General features: G+C 35.9%; 1 protein-coding gene across 7 annotated transcripts in view; it reads right to left on the bottom strand.

Moving 5' to 3' along the window:
• The window catches only part of LOC125663934 (beta-hexosaminidase subunit beta-like), a 58,341-nt gene that overhangs the window by 10,174 nt on the left and 28,753 nt on the right, over positions 1-19,414 (bottom strand). For all 7 annotated transcript variants that reach the window (XM_048896383.2, XM_048896386.2, XM_048896385.2 and 4 more), the window contains 8 exons: positions 17,168-17,280; positions 15,322-15,432; positions 8,342-8,443; positions 4,197-4,302; positions 3,142-3,349; positions 2,487-2,621; positions 1,733-1,823; positions 149-320 (listed from right to left, as the gene is read on the bottom strand). In XM_048896383.2, coding sequence (XP_048752340.1) covers positions 149-320; positions 1,733-1,823; positions 2,487-2,621; positions 3,142-3,349; positions 4,197-4,302; positions 8,342-8,443; positions 15,322-15,432; positions 17,168-17,280 — 1,038 coding nt within the window. The remainder of the gene's footprint in view (positions 1-148; positions 321-1,732; positions 1,824-2,486; positions 2,622-3,141; positions 3,350-4,196; positions 4,303-8,341; positions 8,444-15,321; positions 15,433-17,167; positions 17,281-19,414) is intronic.

The following is a 19,414-nucleotide window of genomic DNA, read 5'->3' as shown; positions in this document are numbered from 1 at the left end:
TTGTCAGGCTCCTTTCCTTTAATTCAGTTATAAATTTGGTAGTAAAAATTCAAAAACTTGGTTTCAATGGCAACAAATTTTTTAATTTTTCTTCAAAAGCTTATTTTCTACAATCTCTGGATTTAAATTTCTTGACTCCATCATTTACCCATTGAACTGTCTGCAGGATCACAGGTGTAATACTTCGGCCATTTTGTGCCATATTCAATGAGGTCCAGATACCAGCATGTGGAGTACAGGGTGTGATATCCCATGTCTATTGCCCTCTGTACATCACCCATATCGCCCTGCCAAATCTGGATGATTGTGTCATTAGGAAGCTGAAACAAGAATAGAGATGTGTCATTAAAGAGAACACTATGTTTCACCCTACAATCAGAACACTATGAGACATCTTATGTCAGAACACTAGTCTAGTTATCATCCTATGATCAGAACACTAAGGATCATACTACGATAAAAACACTACGTATTGCCCTACAATCAGAACACTACATATCGTCCTACAATCAAAACACTACATATCGCCCTACAATCAGAACACTACATATCATTCTACAATCAGAACACTATATATCGCCCTACAATCAGAACACTACGTATCGCCCTACAATCAGAATACTACATATCATTCTACAATTTTAACACTACATATCGCCCGATAATCAGAACACTATATATCGTCTTACAATCAGAACACTACGTATCGTCTTACAATCAGAACACTACATATCGTCTTACAATCAGAACACTACGTATCATTCTACAATCAGAACACTACATATCGTCTTACAATCAGAACACTACATATCGTCTTACAATCAGAATACTACATATCATTCTACAATCAGAACACTATATATCGTCTTACAATCAGAACACTACATATCGTCTTACAATCAGAACACTACGTATCGCCCTACAATCAGAACACTACATATCATTCTACAATCAGAACACTACATATCGTCTTACAATCAGAACACTACATATCGTCTTACAATCAGAACACTACGTATCGCCCTACAATCAGAACACTACATATCATTCTACATTCAGAACACTACATATCGTCTTACAATCAGAACACTACGTATCGCCCTACAATCAGAACACTACATATCATTCTACAATCAGAACACTATATATCGCCCTACAATCAGAACACTAAGTATCGCCCTACAATCAGAACACTACATATCATTCTACAATCAGAACACTACATATCGTCTTACAATCAGAACACTACATATCGTCTTACAATCAGAACACTACATATCGCCCTACAATCAGAACACTACATATCATTCTACAATTAGAACACTACGTATCGCCCTACAATCAGAACACTACGTATTGCCCTACAATCAGAACACTACATATCGCCCGACAATCAGAACACTACATATCGTCTTACAATCAGAACACTACATATCGTCTTACAATCAGAACACTACATATCGTCTTACAATCAGAACACTACATATCGTCTTACAATCAGAACACTACATATCATTCTACAATTAGAACACTACGTATCGCCCTACAATCAGAACACTATATATCATTCTACAATTAGAACACTACGTATCGCCCTACAATCAGAACACTACGTATTGCCCTACAATCAGAACACTACATATCGCCCGACAATCAGAACACTATATATCGTCTTACAATCAGAACACTACGTATCGGCCACAATCAGAACACTTTATGTCATTATACACACCTGTATGTTATTATTCATAATCTCCTGCCACATCACCATCCGTACTCCATTCTTCCGGTTTCTACCAATGTCTTTCAAGTCTTGCGTCAACCTGTAAAGCAACAACATCCCATAATCAAACACTGGTATAACATGGATCTCAGTCACAGAATCCCAGTCTCATTACTGAGAGAACTAAGATATCTTGGACAGATGACTGGGTGTGATGATGAGGTTGTTCACCTTAGTCACACAGAAGTCATGGCAGCCATTGTGAGTTCTAAAATAATTTTTTTTTCCAAAACAGCCATTCAAGGAAATCATGCCCAATTTGGTGACATCATACACAGGTGTTCTTGGAAAGAAATTGCTTACAGTATATGTGGAATTTTTAGTGAGACACAAATTTAGCAATTTTTCCATAAAAATGGGTATATATATTTAGCGAGAGCTAAATTTAGCGACTTAATAATTCCGGGAAAGTTTTAATATTACCTCCTATATGGAATAAATTGCTATCAATATTCAATTTTAGTGATCTCATCACTCTCGCTAATAATGCCAAAATCAAATCCTTGCTAAAAATTCTGCGTATACGGTATGTCTTAACAAATCAGAAATCTTCATCTGTTGAACTATGGTAAATTTAGAGACTTGGCAGAAGATGCACAAAATGTGAAGAGTCTATGCCAGATATGTATCAGGAGCTGACATCGTTTTTCCATGTCAGTCTTTTAGTGAGTGTCACCATGTTCTGTGTTTCTGGAATCCTTACCTTTGTTCATAATACTCCAGGACTTTACGGATATCATAGCTGTACATGTAGGGGTCTACATTCTGTAGATTTATTGGCTCGTCTGGCTTACCATTCAGCTGATTCAGCAGCTTCAACACATCTGGATTGGAGGACCTGCAGCAGCATGAAGTAATAAGACACCTAATACAGGCCAAAATATTTTGAACTCAAACTCAGTTTTAGCATGAAGGGAGTATGTTGTATGTACGCCCATTGGCCATGTAATTCAAATAAGCAGAACAGTTACATTTTCACATACCTAAATACATGTACAGTGAAATCTGTATAATCTAACACTTGGGTAATCCGTTTCACTATGAATTATGGCCCTATTCTTATTATCTTTCAACTATATTCTTTACACTGAGCAATCTTACAAGTCTAACCTGACACAAATTTATTTCCCAGAGCATGTTTCCTGTGTAAAATTGTGACCCCACAATGGTCACGGGGGTGAGGGGTGATTACGGTTTTGATAAATTATCTGCATTAAATAAGGAAGATTACATGTAAGTTTTGGGTCTTCTGGTACAGTGGTGTCTGATGGCGACAGTCAAGACTATTAACAAGTTAGAAAAGCTCACTTCTGCTTACGGCTCAAGTGAGCTAAAAACTCTCATTCTAGAACACTTACCAGCATGTCATAGGAACCTCGTCACCTCCGAGGTGAATGTACTGCTCAGGAAAGGTGTGCAGTACTTCATTAAAGAATGTCTTGAGGAAGCGGTAGGTGCTGTTTTTGCTGGGATCCAGAGGGCCAAGGTAACCACTGACTGGGTGGGCTCCCTGATAGCACTGGGTCAGGTGCTCTGGGTGACTGAGACCCCAGGAGTAGGTGTGTCCTATATATCAAATATACAGATTTCAGACCAAAAGTGAAAACAATGTATCTACACCTGCTGCATGATTTTCAAAACAAGAAGTAGGTTTTCCCACATAGCTCTATTACAACAAGAATATCAGTAAAACTGATGGATGCCCCCAAACTGCATCTAACCAATGAACTACTTCATATGACGAATGACTTGCATGATGATCAATAACTGTTGAAATGGTCGGGGGTGGGGGGTGGGGGGGTGGGGGGGGGAGAGAGAGAGAGAGCGAGAGAGCTTGACCGTTACAAAATTACACTGAGTCCTTTGGCTGAAAGTCAATTGCCTATTACATACTTGTGTGATATATGATCAATATCTGTAGAAAAGTGTGACCTCAAAATCAAAAGGAATCATGTACTCGTTAGGGAAAACTAGTGTAACAAGTTTGATGTCTGTTAAGCAAAGGGTTCTCAAGATATTGAGTGAATAAAACTTAATTTGTCTACAGTCCCACTGACAGGTGCAAAAAAAGTATGCCCCCTTTATCAACGAGGAAGGGTGGGCACTATAAAATTTGAATTTAATCAATGAAATATCATAATACAAATCCACAGTCACCATGAAAAAAAGAAAGCAAACTTTCAAGGTCTCAAAGCGTTTTATACATTTCTTCAATATCCATCATCTGCTTTATACATGTTCTTTAAAAATACATGTTTCTTTTTATTTGAAAGATAAAAAATGACATGATAATCAGGTAGATACTTTTACTATTTCATCAGTGTCTTTGAGTGTTTGATTTTCAAGACTTTAATTTGGTTTCTATTCATGATCACCAGCCATTGTCCGACTGTTAAGGAATCTATTGATTTACCTGGGGTATCAAATTCTGGCATCACTCGAATCCCTCTCATTCTGGCATACTCAATAATATCAGCGATGTCCTCCGGGGAGTACATAAAGCTGGGGTGATAGGCACCCTATAAAACAATATCAAATTAATTATGCATGAAACAGTGTATCATATATACTCTTCATTCTGCACACACAATGTCGCGGAAAACAATTATTTTTTCTGATAGATAAGTAAATCTACACAATAAACTACAGAGCACCAGTTCTACTTTGCAGAATACTTTCATTTTGTGGGACCTTATTTTTACAAGGATATAATGTTGCATGTATTTATATGAGACATTATGCTTTTATAAATCAATATTTATTGCTCAAGTTATCAATATATGGAAACAAAAATTCATGAATAACCAGTTTCACAAAATTAAATGAAAATAATGTTTTCCTGCATGAAATGTAATTTACAGCATTTCTGGGGGTGAACTTATTTGAGATATACAGAAGCATTCTGTAATCAATGAAGAGTCGGATCACGTCAAGTTGACAGGTGCGGATCATTAAATCACACGAGAAGCTTTGCATCAAGTTTGCTCTGATGATCTGCGCCTGTCAATAGACGTGATCCAACTCTTTGCATCAAGTTACTGTAGTGATGATAAATTTATTATATACCCTCTTATGTATTTTTAAATCCACATTTATAAGATAATAAATGTAATCCAAATTACCAAAAACACAGACATACAGTTAAATTATATTTTGTGTATGCAGTCTTGTTTATGACGCATTGTGATTGTCATCAGTTTCAGAGGATACTGATATGGAATCCGAAAACCACAATGTGATGATCTGGAAAACTGGATCACACGCTGTGAAATCCACAGTATCAACAAAATGATACATTGATGGGTATGTAATAAATAATAGTGAGATCAGTACACAGCAGTGTAAGAACTCCCTTCCTGTCTGATTACAGCAGTGTAATAACTCTCTTCCTGACTGATTACAGCAGTGTAATAACTCTCTTACTGACTGTGATTACAACAGTGTAATAACTCTCTTCCTGTGATTACAGCAGTGTAACAACTCTCTTCCTGTGATTACAGCAGTGTAATAACTCTCTTCCTGACTGATTACAACAGTGTAACAACTCTCTTCTTGACCATGCAGTCATGGACAATATACAAATGTACATAAAATTTGCATTCTTTTAGATTAAGGATGTGCTTTTAATTCTTAGCTAAGTGAAATGAGGAGGAAGGTTATTAAATCCACTTGAAATGGATGGTTAAATGTGTAGTCCTTTCCTTGGCGTCTTCCTTGTTTACTTTGAGCATCTACTTTCTGAACTCAGTCAAGAGCTTACAATCATACAGTGGAGACTATGTCTATACAACACACTCAACAGAATTATAAGCACTGTAACGTGATATTACTTTTGTAACTTTTCTTTTTCATATTCTGTATGGGGGTAAATTTTGTACAATATGGATACTGTAGTATAAAACATACAAGAAAAAACTCAGTCTGTTGCTCAGCAGCTCCCTTTGTACTTTCTACAGAATGCCTGACAGTAACTAGTATTCCACAATGTCTGGTTTTAAAGCAGAAATGCATTCCCTGCCCCTCCTCAAATTTCAAGCCAAACAGACTTACAATGTAGCAGAAACAGTATTCACAAACACCCAAATCAAAGTATTATAATACTGGAAATCCTTAAAATTGATTTTATTTAAAAAAACAAACAAAAACAAAGCATCTTGCAAAATTACACCTGTAAAATGGATATATCTGTCAAGTTTCACTCCAACCCATATCAAACCTTTAAAAAATGCATTCACAAACATTTGCATACATGAATAAGCCCATTTTATTGTGTGGAAATTGAAAAAATTAAACCACCACCACCAAGTGTCTTGCACAATTACATTTCATACTGCATGATACTGTCAATTAGTTTCATTCCCATCTCATCCAATCTAAACCAGAAACTTGTTTGCAAACTTTGTAATTGACGGGACAAAACCAAAGTGTCTCTCCTGGATGGGAGGGGGGGGGGGGGGGCTTAATTTGTGTAACCAGAGCCTGAATATCATGCTTTACCTTAGGTCAGTAACTTCTACACTTTATACTGGACAGTTCTAGACAAACAAGTAACAAATATATAGAACCTCTAGCACTACATATTAAAATCATTACCCGCTTTCATACACCTGTATTACACATGTATCAGAGTTGCTGTGGAAACCAGTACCACAAACAGTACAACATACACCCATTGGACCTGTAAGCACTTTATGTACTCTGAATTGATATCATACACATTCTGAATAGGAAAGCCTTGAAGTAGGTCATAGTGTACCAATCTATCTGACATGTGAACTGATTATGTATTTCTCTGAGAAGGAGATTGCGACAAAATGACAGTGCAATATCTACAGGTATCCATGATGAGAAAAAGTCCCGAAAATTATTTGACCTACTACTAGATCATAGTGCATTAATCAAGTTGAAATGTGAACTGATTATGTATTTCTCTGAGAGGAAGGTTGTGACCACATTCCAGGGCAATACCTATATTCATGATGAAAATAAATCTGGACAAGAGGCCCATGGGTCACATCGCTCACCTGAGTCACCTTGGTCCATATCAGAAGACTTTCCATATATATTTGCATGTAAAACCGTAGTCCCTATTATGGCCCCAACCTACCCCTGGAGGCCATGGTTTTTGCAAACTTGTATCTACACTATGTCAGAAAGCTTTCATGTAAATGGGAACTTCTTTGGCCCAATGGTTCTTGAGAAGAAGATTTTTAAAGATTTTCCCTACATATTTGTATGTAAAACTTTGATCCCCTATTGTGGCCCCATCCAACCCCTGGGGGCCAAGATTTTAACAATTTAGAATCTGCACTATATCAGGAAGCTTTCATATAAATCTCAGCTTTTCTGGCCCAGTGGTTCTTGAGAAGATTTTTTAATGACCCTACTCTATTTTTACCTTTTCTTGATTATCTCCCCTTGGAAGGTAGCCTGGCCCTTTATTTTAACAATTTAGAATTCCCTTTACCTAAGGATGCTTTGTGCGAACTTAAGTTGAAATTGGCCCAGTGGTTTTTGAGAAGAAGTCAAAAATGTTAAAAGTTTACAGACGGACAGACAAACAGACGGACGGACGCCGGAATACGGGTGATCAGAAAAGCTCACTTGAGCTTTTAGCTCAGGTGAGCTAAAAACTGTTTGACCCACTTTTACCCCTAAAGTAGGTCATAGTGCACCAATCTGGCTGAAATGCAAACTGAACATATATTCCTGAGAAGAAGCTTGTGACTAAATTTCAGGACAATATCTGTATCCATAATGAAACAATGGTTTTCTACTAAGTGATACTACAACCTTGACCTTTGACTTTGAGAAACAATAGGCACCCTCCACTTGGCATAAAGTGTATGTGTACCAAGTTTGATGGGCCTAGCCTAAACAGTTTGGTATGTATCCTGCCTACAAGGTTTTTCTACAAAGTGATACTATGACATTGATCTTTGACCTTGAAGAACAAAAGGAATCCTCCACTTGGCATGAGGAGTATGTGTACCAAGTTTGACGGTCCTAGCCTCAATAGTTTGATATGTATTCTGCCTACAAGGTTTTCCTATCAACTGATACTACAACCTTGACCTTGAAAAACAATAGGCATCTTCCTCTCATCATGGTGATCAAATGTACAAAGTTGTAAGATCCTGGAGCTCATGGTTCATTTTGCAAGGTCCGGACAGACAGATGACGTCATACCATAATACATCCCGTCTTTGATGTGCATATAAAAATGGTGTCTTGTACAATTTTCCACGTCTTCCTTGGTATCACTTGTGTACTAGATTTACCAAAAATTTTCAGGACAGCTACCTCACCTCAAAAATGATACAACTTCCTGATTTCAAGCTAAGTCTTTAATGCGGAAATTCCAAAATTTCTTGTGTACAGGATTTAGGGAGTATACTGCATCGATTTCAACAGCACTTGCTTGGACAAAACTTGGAAGCTTTACGAAAATCAGAGTTCCTGTTAACTTTGGGATTAAAGGTCACAGAGCAAGGTCACTGGAGAGTAATTTCAAAAATGCCCTCCATGTCCCACATTGTGGAGTCCTTGTTTACCTACCTTTTCACTAAGCTCAGGAAACACTTTACTCTGGTAAGGAAATGATTGGTCATCCACAATGTGCCAATGCATGACATTCATTTTGTTTTCAGCTAATCCTTCCTGAAATTTGAAATGTTTGAGATATTGAACAAACAATATCAAGGAGTAAAAAAGTGTGATCATGGTCTTCGGATTATAGAAACATGTGACTAGGCATTGTATCTAGCAATCTTTATAACTACATACATCAATGTTAACCTATAATATAAGTAGAGTTTTAAAATAGATGAACCATGCAGTATATAGTCTCCATGCTAGCTATTCAATATACTTTTCAACAGATAACTTTAGGTCTTTCTCTTTTTAAATTTAATTTTCAGTTAGTTCTCTTGACTGCAATCAATAATTCATAAAAACAGAATTTATACTTTAAATGTATTCTCATTTCTCAGAAAAGTTACACTGCATTGATATTGTATAACAACAGCAAGTGTTTTTGATTGGTAATCGGTGCATCTGAAAACAAATATCAATGGCAAATGCCAGAGAAAACATGCGTGATTGATCAACAAAGACTGCAGAAACTATGCATTAACCAAACATAATTGTGAAATACTCCCTAAGTAATTATGTTGCCATACAAAATACCATTAGATAATGACTTGCTTAATATCGGAATATTAACAAAATTTAAGCTTAGCCAAATATATTCAATGGGGAATATTAGAAACCATCCATGTATGTGAAACATTTCCCTAGGTAAGTCCTCCCATGTACCACCAAGACAGTCTCAATCAATGAGGAAGGATAGTAATCACAAAGACAGTCTCAGTCAATGAGGAAGTAATCACAAAGACAGTCTCAGTCAATGAGGAAGTAATCACAAAGACAGTCTCAGCCAATAGGGCAGGATAGTAATCACAACGACAGTCTCAGTGAATAAGGCAGGATAGTAATCACAACGACAGTCTCAATCAATAGGGCAGGATAGTAATCACAAAGACAGTCTCAGTCAATAGGACAGGATAGTAATCACAACGACAGTCTCAGTCAATGAGGAAGTAATCACAAACAGTCTCAGTCAATAGGGCAGGATAGTAATCACAAAGACAATCTCAGTCAATAGGGCAGGATAGTAATCACAACGACAGTCTCAGTCAATGAGGAAGTAATCACAAAGACAGTCTCAGTCAATAGGGCAGGATAGTAATCACAACGACAGTCTCAGTCAATAGGGCAGGATAGTAATCACAAAGACAGTCTCAATCAATAGGGCAGGATAGTAATCACAAAGACAGTCTCAGTCAATGAGGAAGTAATCACAAACAGTCTCAATCAATAGGGCAGGATAGTAATCACAAAGACAGTCTCAATCAATAGGGCAGGATAGTAATCACAACGACAGTCTCGGTCAATAGGGCAGGATAGTAATCACGACAGTCTCAGTCAACAGGACAGGATAGTAATCACAAACAGTCTCAATCAATAGGACAGGATAGTAATCACAAAGACAGTCTCAATCAATAGGGCAGGATAGTAATCACAATTACAGTCTCAGTCAATGAGGAAGTAATCACAAAGACAGTCTCAGTCAATAGGACAGGATAGTAATCACAACGACAGCAGTCTTGTCTAAGTAAGACACTTCATATTCAGAAATCTTAGTAACCTGTCATAGAAATATCATCTCCATTGTTAGTACCTATTCATAGACTGAGACACAAAATGTAGAGGGCACCATACAATGTCCAAAATACTAGTAAATAAGGAAGTCAACACAGTCAGAGAAATCAGGAAGTCAAAACAGTCAGACAAATCAGGAAGTCAACAGTCAGACAAATCAGGAAGTCAACACAGGCCAAGAAACCAGGAAGTCAACACAGGCAGAGAAATCAGGAAGTCAACACAGGCAGAGAAACCAGGAAGTCCTAGCCGTAACAGATGTTTACCTTGAATCATACTGTTAACAAGTTTTCACAAACACACTTGATGCTCAGATAAACCAAATCTATTCATTAAATGTTTAACTCTCCAGTATATTTTTTGAATTACTGAAAAATTACTTGTTTCTGTCTGATGCAAACAGAACCTCTGTGTTGGAGATTAAACTATAATGATTGGTACAGTTATTATCTTATACAACTACACCCTCTTATTAGTTACAAAATATGTTCCTTTTTTCTTTGCATGACATTTCACTATAAACAATTTGCTTTTATGAAGCAAACTTCGCTTTCCTACAGCTCTGAAATAACACATGATAAATGTATATAAGCTTTAAACATGAACAAATGATTGGTGATCCAGACTAATAATTAAGGCTCCTACAACTTCTCCATTCTCAGTTACCCTTGTAAACATCAATATATATCTACATCATTTTGACAGTGCTAAGAAGCATTAAATGACAAAGGACATTGATACGTAATGCGATTCTGTCAGGAAAATGGCTGAATTCAGCCAACTCCTCCACGGAAGACTGTAATATGTAACAAGAGTCAGAATGATTGAGACTGTAATTGTGACTGTAACAAGAGTCAGAATGATTGAGAGTGTGTTGTAATAATCTTCCGAGTCAGCAGGAAGACTGGGGAACTTTGTACTGATATTTTTTCCCATGGTTCTCAGAAACAAAATCAGTTATCACTATGCAACATTTGTATCAGGTAATATGATATTGAGTCTCCTATATGTACAATCAACCCAAACAAGTTTCCATCGATGGAAAATTAGATCACATAAAGCCTATAGTAATTTATAGGAGCATAGAAAATTACTAACGAAGACATTTCTGAGAAATTAGCACATGTGAATATTTCAAAACAGTACATAAAACAATTATTTAAAAGAACAATACAGCTCTCCAGGCAAATTAAATCTGACGAAATTCAATTATTCACAGGGTAGACAAAATAGGACCCCAAAACCTTTCATTCAATTGAAATATTAACTTTTCTCTCATAAATCTAATAAATGATGGACTGCATGGTTAGAGATAATCCTTTTTATAATTGATTTACAACTTTCCTGATCTAAATTTATTATCCTTGTCCTAGCTACCACACACTAGGTATTGTAAACATCCAAAGAGATTTCCAGATTACTGTCTAAATATATCTTAACATTCATTATACAGACATATAGTCATTACCAGATATGAAAAATAAGGGATTCTTAAAAAATAATAACATAGCCGACACTACGTTAAATCATTAGAGACAAAATAAAGCTCCAAGCAATAAAAATTTATCTACTGCCAAGGTACCCCATAAAAAACTATTAAACAAATCCCTGGAGCATTGCCCAGTCTGACCACAGACTTCTATAAAAATGATGTTTTGTTGGTAGCAAAACATTAATCAGAGGAAGAGACAGCCTCCACAGAATAGCTCTCTATTGTGGGTTTCTACACGAGTCTACTGTGGTCTTCATTATAGCTTTTCCATTCATGTAAGAAATTACACATTACATGGGGCCTTTCAACACTTTATCAGACTGTCAATGATTTAATTCACATCCAGAATGCCTATCATTACAGAAAGATTGTCCTATGCAGTTAATAAAACATCTGTTGTTAGATCATGTTATTCTTTTCTGAGACCTTTTTGCCTGATAAACTAATAAAACAAGAGGCCCATGAGCCACATCACTCACCTGAGTCACCTTGGCCTATATTTAAAGAGTTTCCCTATATATTTGTATGTAAAACTTTTATCCCCTATTGTGGCCCCACCTTACCCCTGGGGGGATGTTAACAAACTTGAATCTGCACTATGTGAGGAAGCTTTTATGTAAATGTAAACTTCTTTGGCCCAATGGTTCTTGAGAAGATTTTTAAAGATTTTCCCTATATATTTGTATGTAAAACTTTGATCCCTATTGTGGCTAATCATCCTATCCTCAGGGGCCATGATCTGAACAAACTTGAATCTACTTTATGCCAGGAAGCTTTCAGGTAAATCTCCACTCTTATGGCCCAGTGGTTCTTGAGAAGAAGACTTTTAAAGATTTTCCCTATATATTCGCATGTAAAAATTTAATCCCCTCTTGTGGCCCCACCCTATCCCCGGTGGCCATGATCTGAACAAACTTGAATCTACTTTATGCCAGGAAGCTTTCAGGTAAATCTCCGATCTTATGGCCCAGTGGTTCTTGAGAAGAAGACTTTTAAAGATTTTCCCTATATATTCGCATGTAAAAATTGAATCCCTTCTTGTGGCCCCACCCTATCCCCGGGGGTCATGATTTAAACAAACTTGAATCTGCACTATGTCAGGGAGCTTTCACGTAAATTTCAGCTTTTCTGGTCCAGTGGTTCTTGAGAAGATTTTTAAATGACCCCACCCTATTTTTGCATTTTTGTGATTATCTCCCCTTCAAAGGGGGCATGGTCCTTCATTTGAACAAACTTATTTCCCCTTCACCCAAGGATGATTTGTACCAAGTTTGATTGAAATTGGTCCAGTGGTTCTGGAGAAGAAGTCGAAAGTATGAAAAGTTTACAGACAGACGGACAGATGACAGACAACGGGTGATCAGAAAAGCTCACTTACTCAGGTGAGCTAAAATCTAGATGTTTACTTTTACAAAGTAACAAGTCTCCCAGATTTTCATTCATCATACAATACACATGCGGGCATGATTTAACAAACTCTAAAATTTTGAATTGGCAATGAGATGTTGAAATCAACTGTGAGACTTTAATAAGTGCAACAAAATTCCACTTTGTTATTGCTAGATGTATCACAGTTACCTCAACTACTAGTACATCAAATGTATTGTGGTGATGAGAATGTTGAGATGATAATCTATGATCATGGACATGTCAGACCTATTGAAGGGAGACATGACTGTATGTCAGACCTATTGGCAGTGATTCCGAAGGTCCGTCGGACATTGGCAAATGTCCGGTAATTTTTGTTTTGGTCTGATCAATATCAGTTATTGGCCGGACCAAGTGTCTGATTTTTTTTTTCCCAATGAAATACATGATTGGATAAATTTTCAATTTTTAGCAGCATGTCCCAAAATTTATTCTGTTCTTTAGTCATTGCAAAGAGATGTCAAACTTGCAATCATCTTCAATTCCCCCGAATGGGTGATAATACAAGTGAGCAATATCCCGTGAAAATACAGATGTCTTTGAAGCGTTTGAATTAGGTAATAAATAACATGTAAATAAAGCGTTTAAACTGTACTCTGATTAAGAAGTACTTGAACGACATGGGCATGTTTGATTGAACAATTTGCATTTGAGTTACGCGAATTGCTCGAGTTTTAAAAAAACATGTGTATTTCATAACACTTGTGTTGAACATCGCCGATGCCATTTTGGGCCAGAAATTTTAAATTTACATGAAAGCTTTCTGACATTTTAAAATCATGGCCCCCGGGGGTAGGGTAAGGCGATAATAGGCGATCAAAGGTTTACATGGGAATATATAGGGAACAGCTTAAAATCTTCTTCTCAAGAACCACTGGGCCAGAAAGTTCAAATTACATGAAATTTTAAGCTTTCTGATGATATAGTGTAAATTCAAATTTGTCAAAACCATGGCTCCAAGGGTAAGATGGGGCCACAATAGGGGATTAATTTGCATATAAAATTTTGGTCTGGTAAAATGTTATTTGGTCCAGTAATATCTCAACCATTACTGGACCAAATGTCCAGTAAGTACCAGAAGACCTGTATTGGAGGGAGACATGATTGTATGTCAGACCTATTGGAGGGAGACAAGACTATGTCAGACCTATTGGAGGGAGACATGATTGTATGTCAGACCTATTGGAGGGAGACATGATTGTATGTCAGACCTATTGGAGGGAGACATGATTGTATGTCAGACCTATTGGAGGGAGACAGGACTGTATGTCAGACCTATTGGAGGGAGACAGGACTGTATGTCAGACCTATTGGAGGGAGACATGACTATATCAGACCTATTGGAGGGAGACAGGACTGTATGTCAGACCTATTGGAGGGAGACATGACTGTGTGTCAGACCTATATTGGAAGGAGACATGATATGATTGTATATCAGACCTATTGGAGGGAGACATGACTGTATGTCAGACCTATTGGAAGGAGACATAAATATCTGATTTTGATATTCTATACCTCTGTTACATTATCGTTTAACAGTAAAAGCCTTCATAAATTTTGCAGTATTTCACTGGTGATTTGGTGAAATCTGACTACAATGAAAGCTGCTGCACCTCAACACACAGCTGATAGATAATGGATGTGCATTACTGGAAATATTCCAAAGGACAATAAAAATAAGGTCTCAAAAACTGCCCGATATGACTGTGCACAATTTGAAACAAAGTCATTAGTAGTTGAAAAATCAGCATCAGTGAGATAAATGAATATATCATATGCGAATAATTCATGAAAAAAGAAAAACTTTCCTTTCAGCACAAATCAATAATTCAATGGACCTTTTGTTTAGAGATGGCTCATTATTCCAGTTTTTAACATGATCTTTGATAGAAGTGATACATTATTTACACTTCGAAATTTATCATTTAAAAATTCAGTCATCTTCCTTTAAACTTTCATATCTAGAAAGGTATTAAAATCATTAGTTTTGTGAAGGTTTTTGGTTGTTGTTCAGGGTTCGTTCAAGTAACATAGGAAGTTATTTTTTTAAAAGTGTTTTTGATAATCCCTATTTTTCAGCCTTCTGGTTTTGTCTGTTTCTTGCAGTGCTATAAGATTGATACTCAACAAGGAAGTAAGACCTGTTATCGAATACCTTTATGTAATATTTGATACACTTCACCGTGAATTATTCACTTCCTGTTAATTATTCACTATAAAGATCAATGAAAACGGTTAAAAAAAAAAAGGCTGGAAAACAAAATTAGTATGTATGAAACAAATTCAAATTTGTTATTCACTGCTAGAAACTTATTCTAAAGTTATAAAATTGATTTTCCATCAGGACTTATTTCTGGCCTGTAACTTAATTGAACTCATCATCAGTGACACATACCAGTATATCATAGATGACCTCTTTGAAGATGAAGTGCCGAGACGAGTCCACCAAAAGGCCACGGTGAGAGAATCGTGGGTAATCATTTATTACCGTGTCCTTAATGTAAAGCTGAAAAAAGAATTCATAGTAAAATGCAAATCATACATGGCTATTCAAAATCTTAAGACAAATCCACAGTACAGAAAGCTGCAATGAAAAGGATGTATATATCGCACCAGAGAAAACTGTATAAATGAATGGAAAGTGAGCACATATACCATTACATCTGGAAATCCAAAATTTACTTATCTAGGAAATCTGGGGGACAGTTTTAGTAGAAAGTAATCAGATAAAAAAATCAAACAGCAGCAAGATTTGAACTCTATACAGATTGGCATGCTGTGAGTTCACTGTTTTTACCCACTGAGCTACAATCGAAAAGGACAATAGCATGTTACCAATATTCATTTTTACATTTATGGTTTAAAAGGAAGTTGGCCATTGTGATGTGTTATGCATCCTTAAATGTTGCTGACCAAATTTATTTTACACCCAGAGAATACACTGACAGCAGGTGCTTCATTACAACAAGAAATTCACTTTAGCTTTGTTTGCTGTAATATGGTTTTACTGTAATTAAATACAATTCTTTATCAACTCAGTACGTGTGGATTGTTAATCAAATGATTGAATAATCCTCTTTTTTATACACACGACCATTGCTTTTTTAAATGAAAAAACTAAAATAAGGTTCATCTCGTTCAACCAAGCTTTCCCAACAAATCCTGTAAAATCAATCTTGTTTCCTATAATTAGCCAATATTTAACTTCCTTGGGGCCCTGAGTGTATTAATTATGCACGGTTTAGCTAAGTTTGGGATTTACTAGATAAATTCCTCGTAACTAGAATTGATGCCGAGATTTTTTTATGTCCTGTCAACTTCAGTATCGTCCACATTTTATTCATCTAAAACCTGTTTAACAGGACTATTCCAATTATCAATGACAAAAAATTATGTTCCACAATGTGTATGATTCTTAAGGCACAAACTAGCTGTTTTCATTTTTAAGATATCTTTGATGATTTCTGATTTTAAGATGACATTTTCTTAATTCGAAAAATTGAAATCTTGGCCAATAAATGACTGAATGTATATGATAACATCTGTTACTATGAAAAGCAGCTGAAACAGCAAGGATATTAATACAGCTGCTTTCACACAAAGCATTACTAAGGGATGAAATTACATGCCTTCCATGAGATACCATTGAAATCATTGTATAACATGGTGATTCTCAATACCATATAAATTTGAAATATTCATCATTAAGATGTGAGTGTGTCATTTTCAAATAAATTAAATGTACACTCCAACTTTCCATTTGCTATGTCCTTATATCTGCCTTGAAAACACATACTTTCACTGTTATTAAAGTTTCCCATTTACATGAATATGCATATCATATTATTTAATTCTTATTATGATCCCAAAAAAGGGGGAGATAATATTTAGAAGAAAGTACTGAAAACTGTACTGAACCGAAAAAACAGTTGATGGATTGTTTTAAACATATATATAGCAAACATTAGAGCGCTGGTTGTATCAGCCAGGATACTTTCATATATGTCCAATGTACATCATCTGGAGCAGCCATGATATTTGCATTGTGCATTCTGAATGTAAGCTGAGGCAGCCATGATACTTCCATTGTGCATTCTGAATGTTAGCTGAGGCAGCCATGATATATGCATTATCTGTCTCATGGAAACCTTATCAGTGAGCCAAGAAACTTAACATCACTATCTGTCTTCCTGGACACTAAATGTGTTAGCCAGGATACTTGTATCAGCCAAGATACTTACTACACCATCTGTCCCTCTGAACACCAATTGACTGAAAGTTTCCAGTCCCCTAAGGGCACCCCATACTTCATTGGCCCAAATGTAGGAGCCTGTTTTCTTCACAAAAACATCATCTGAAATGTCAAAATGTTGTACACGTAACAAACATACAAATACAGTACAGTCAAACATGGTTACAGTGAAAACATTTATAGTGAATTCATGCTTACAGAAAAGTTCTTTTCATTCACTGCAGTTTAAAAACATATTATGAACATATTGGATATACGGTAACAAATTACATTTGTAACAAATCAAATTTTTTCATCCTCAGCTCTTTGCTTATATTAAGCGTGTTTTACTGTAATTGAAGGCTGACCAGGTAGTATACTAAAAAAATTACTGCAAGGTCTGAGTCCATACACAGTATCTGAAATTTCTATTTCACTCATCAAATTTTTGTGAATACTTTTGTCATAATACTATATACATTACTATTATATACTGTATAATTTTGGCAATTTCAATGTATAATTTTCATGTTGGTTCTGCAACTAATTTTATTAGTTCGTATCTGCTGATTACTTCAACTCTTGGTGCACATAAATTTGAAATTTTGCACATTAAAATTTGTGAACAATTCTCAACTGAAACAATTTACACACAGTAGTAACAGATTTGTGACCAACTACAATCATCCTCTAGCTACAAAACCTCCCATTCATCTCCTGGACCAGAGCAAGTGATTGGTAAGTTACATCACAAACAATATGTCTTATAAAAACTTATTGTAAAATAAAAAGTTCTCTACGTTAGCTTCTGCAGTCTCTAGATATACAAGAAATTAATCAACACATTGACTGATGATCAACATTGGATCATCCATCTACTGCTCTGACTCATAAGCAGTCAAAAAATTGTAACCAAACTCGCAAGTACATGCAGTGTTGAGCAGCAAGCTCCAATTACACCACTTCATAATGTATGTGTAATGTCCACATTGAAGTGTCAGACTGTGCTGTATAGATCATAACTACAATATTGATGGACTCCAAAGTTAAGTAATACATGGGCAAAGTTCACATAAAATGAAATTGTTTACTTCCATCCTGTTGCAAATTAAATTCTAAGAAAATGTCAATCATTCATTTAGTGCAACCTACATGTAGCATACTCATGTTTGTGTACAATATGTAAACAATGTTTTCACTAAAGCATGAAAAAAAAAATATCTCAGTTTCTGTCTTTTCTGAAATGTCCATAATTTACACATATCTGTGTCAATATAATCAAATTTCTAAGAGGCCCATGAACCTTAACAGTCACCAGAGCACCATGCATCACATTTTCCAAAAATAATACACAAACATTTCTAACATATATCATTAAGTACTTTACCATATGGCCCAAAACTCCTATCCAAGGCATATTTAGTAGAAAACATCCTGCTTGCTTGTTCACGTAATAATAGAACCTAAACCCATGAGTCATAAATTTTACAATTTTAATAGATGGCTCAATGTTCATTACAATTATGCAAACATTTTGCCTCCTTAATGTCCAGAAGTTTTCTATTCTAGATATAATTTTAATGCATTTTCAATATATGACCAACTTAGCCCCAATCTTGGGCCTGAACCCCAAACCCAGGGGTCATGAATTTCACAATTTTGGTAGCGTGATCATTGCTTATAATGATCATGCAAACATTTTGCCTCCTTGATGTCCAGAAGTAAAGAAGTTCTAGTTTTACTCAGATATAATCCATTTTTAATGTATGACCAACTTAGCCCAACCCTTGGACCTAGAAGCAGGGTCCATGAAATTCACAAATTTTGTTCCCCTTTACCTATAGATGCTAAATACTAAAATTGGTTAAAATTGGTTCAACCTTTCCAGAGAAGAAGCTGAATATGTTCAAAAGTTTACAACTGACACACAATGACGGATGAAAAGATAGCAATAGGTTATCCGGTGACCTCATAAATAATTCAATGAAGGGTGGATATCTAACGTAGTTCCACCCTCCTGTGACATCATAAGATTTCGCAAAGTCAATTTAATGCTTTATTAAGATTTATGCATGACAGGAACATAAATTTTGTTGGAGTCTTTTTCAATAGTTATTGTAAAAAAAATCTTGTTAGCCATAGAATATTTCAAAAGTCTAAGTATGTAATATATGAATAATTAATTATATGTTTGAAAATATTGAATCCAAGGGGAATAACTCAGTTTTCAAAGAATCCTTTAACAAAACCATTATGC

Source organism: Ostrea edulis, chromosome 1 (genome assembly GCF_947568905.1).
Source record: "Ostrea edulis chromosome 1, xbOstEdul1.1, whole genome shotgun sequence".
NCBI classification, from domain to species: domain Eukaryota; kingdom Metazoa; phylum Mollusca; class Bivalvia; order Ostreida; family Ostreidae; genus Ostrea; species Ostrea edulis.
Note: the sequence above shows the minus strand (reverse complement) of the source record. Positions and strands in the feature narration are given on the sequence as shown.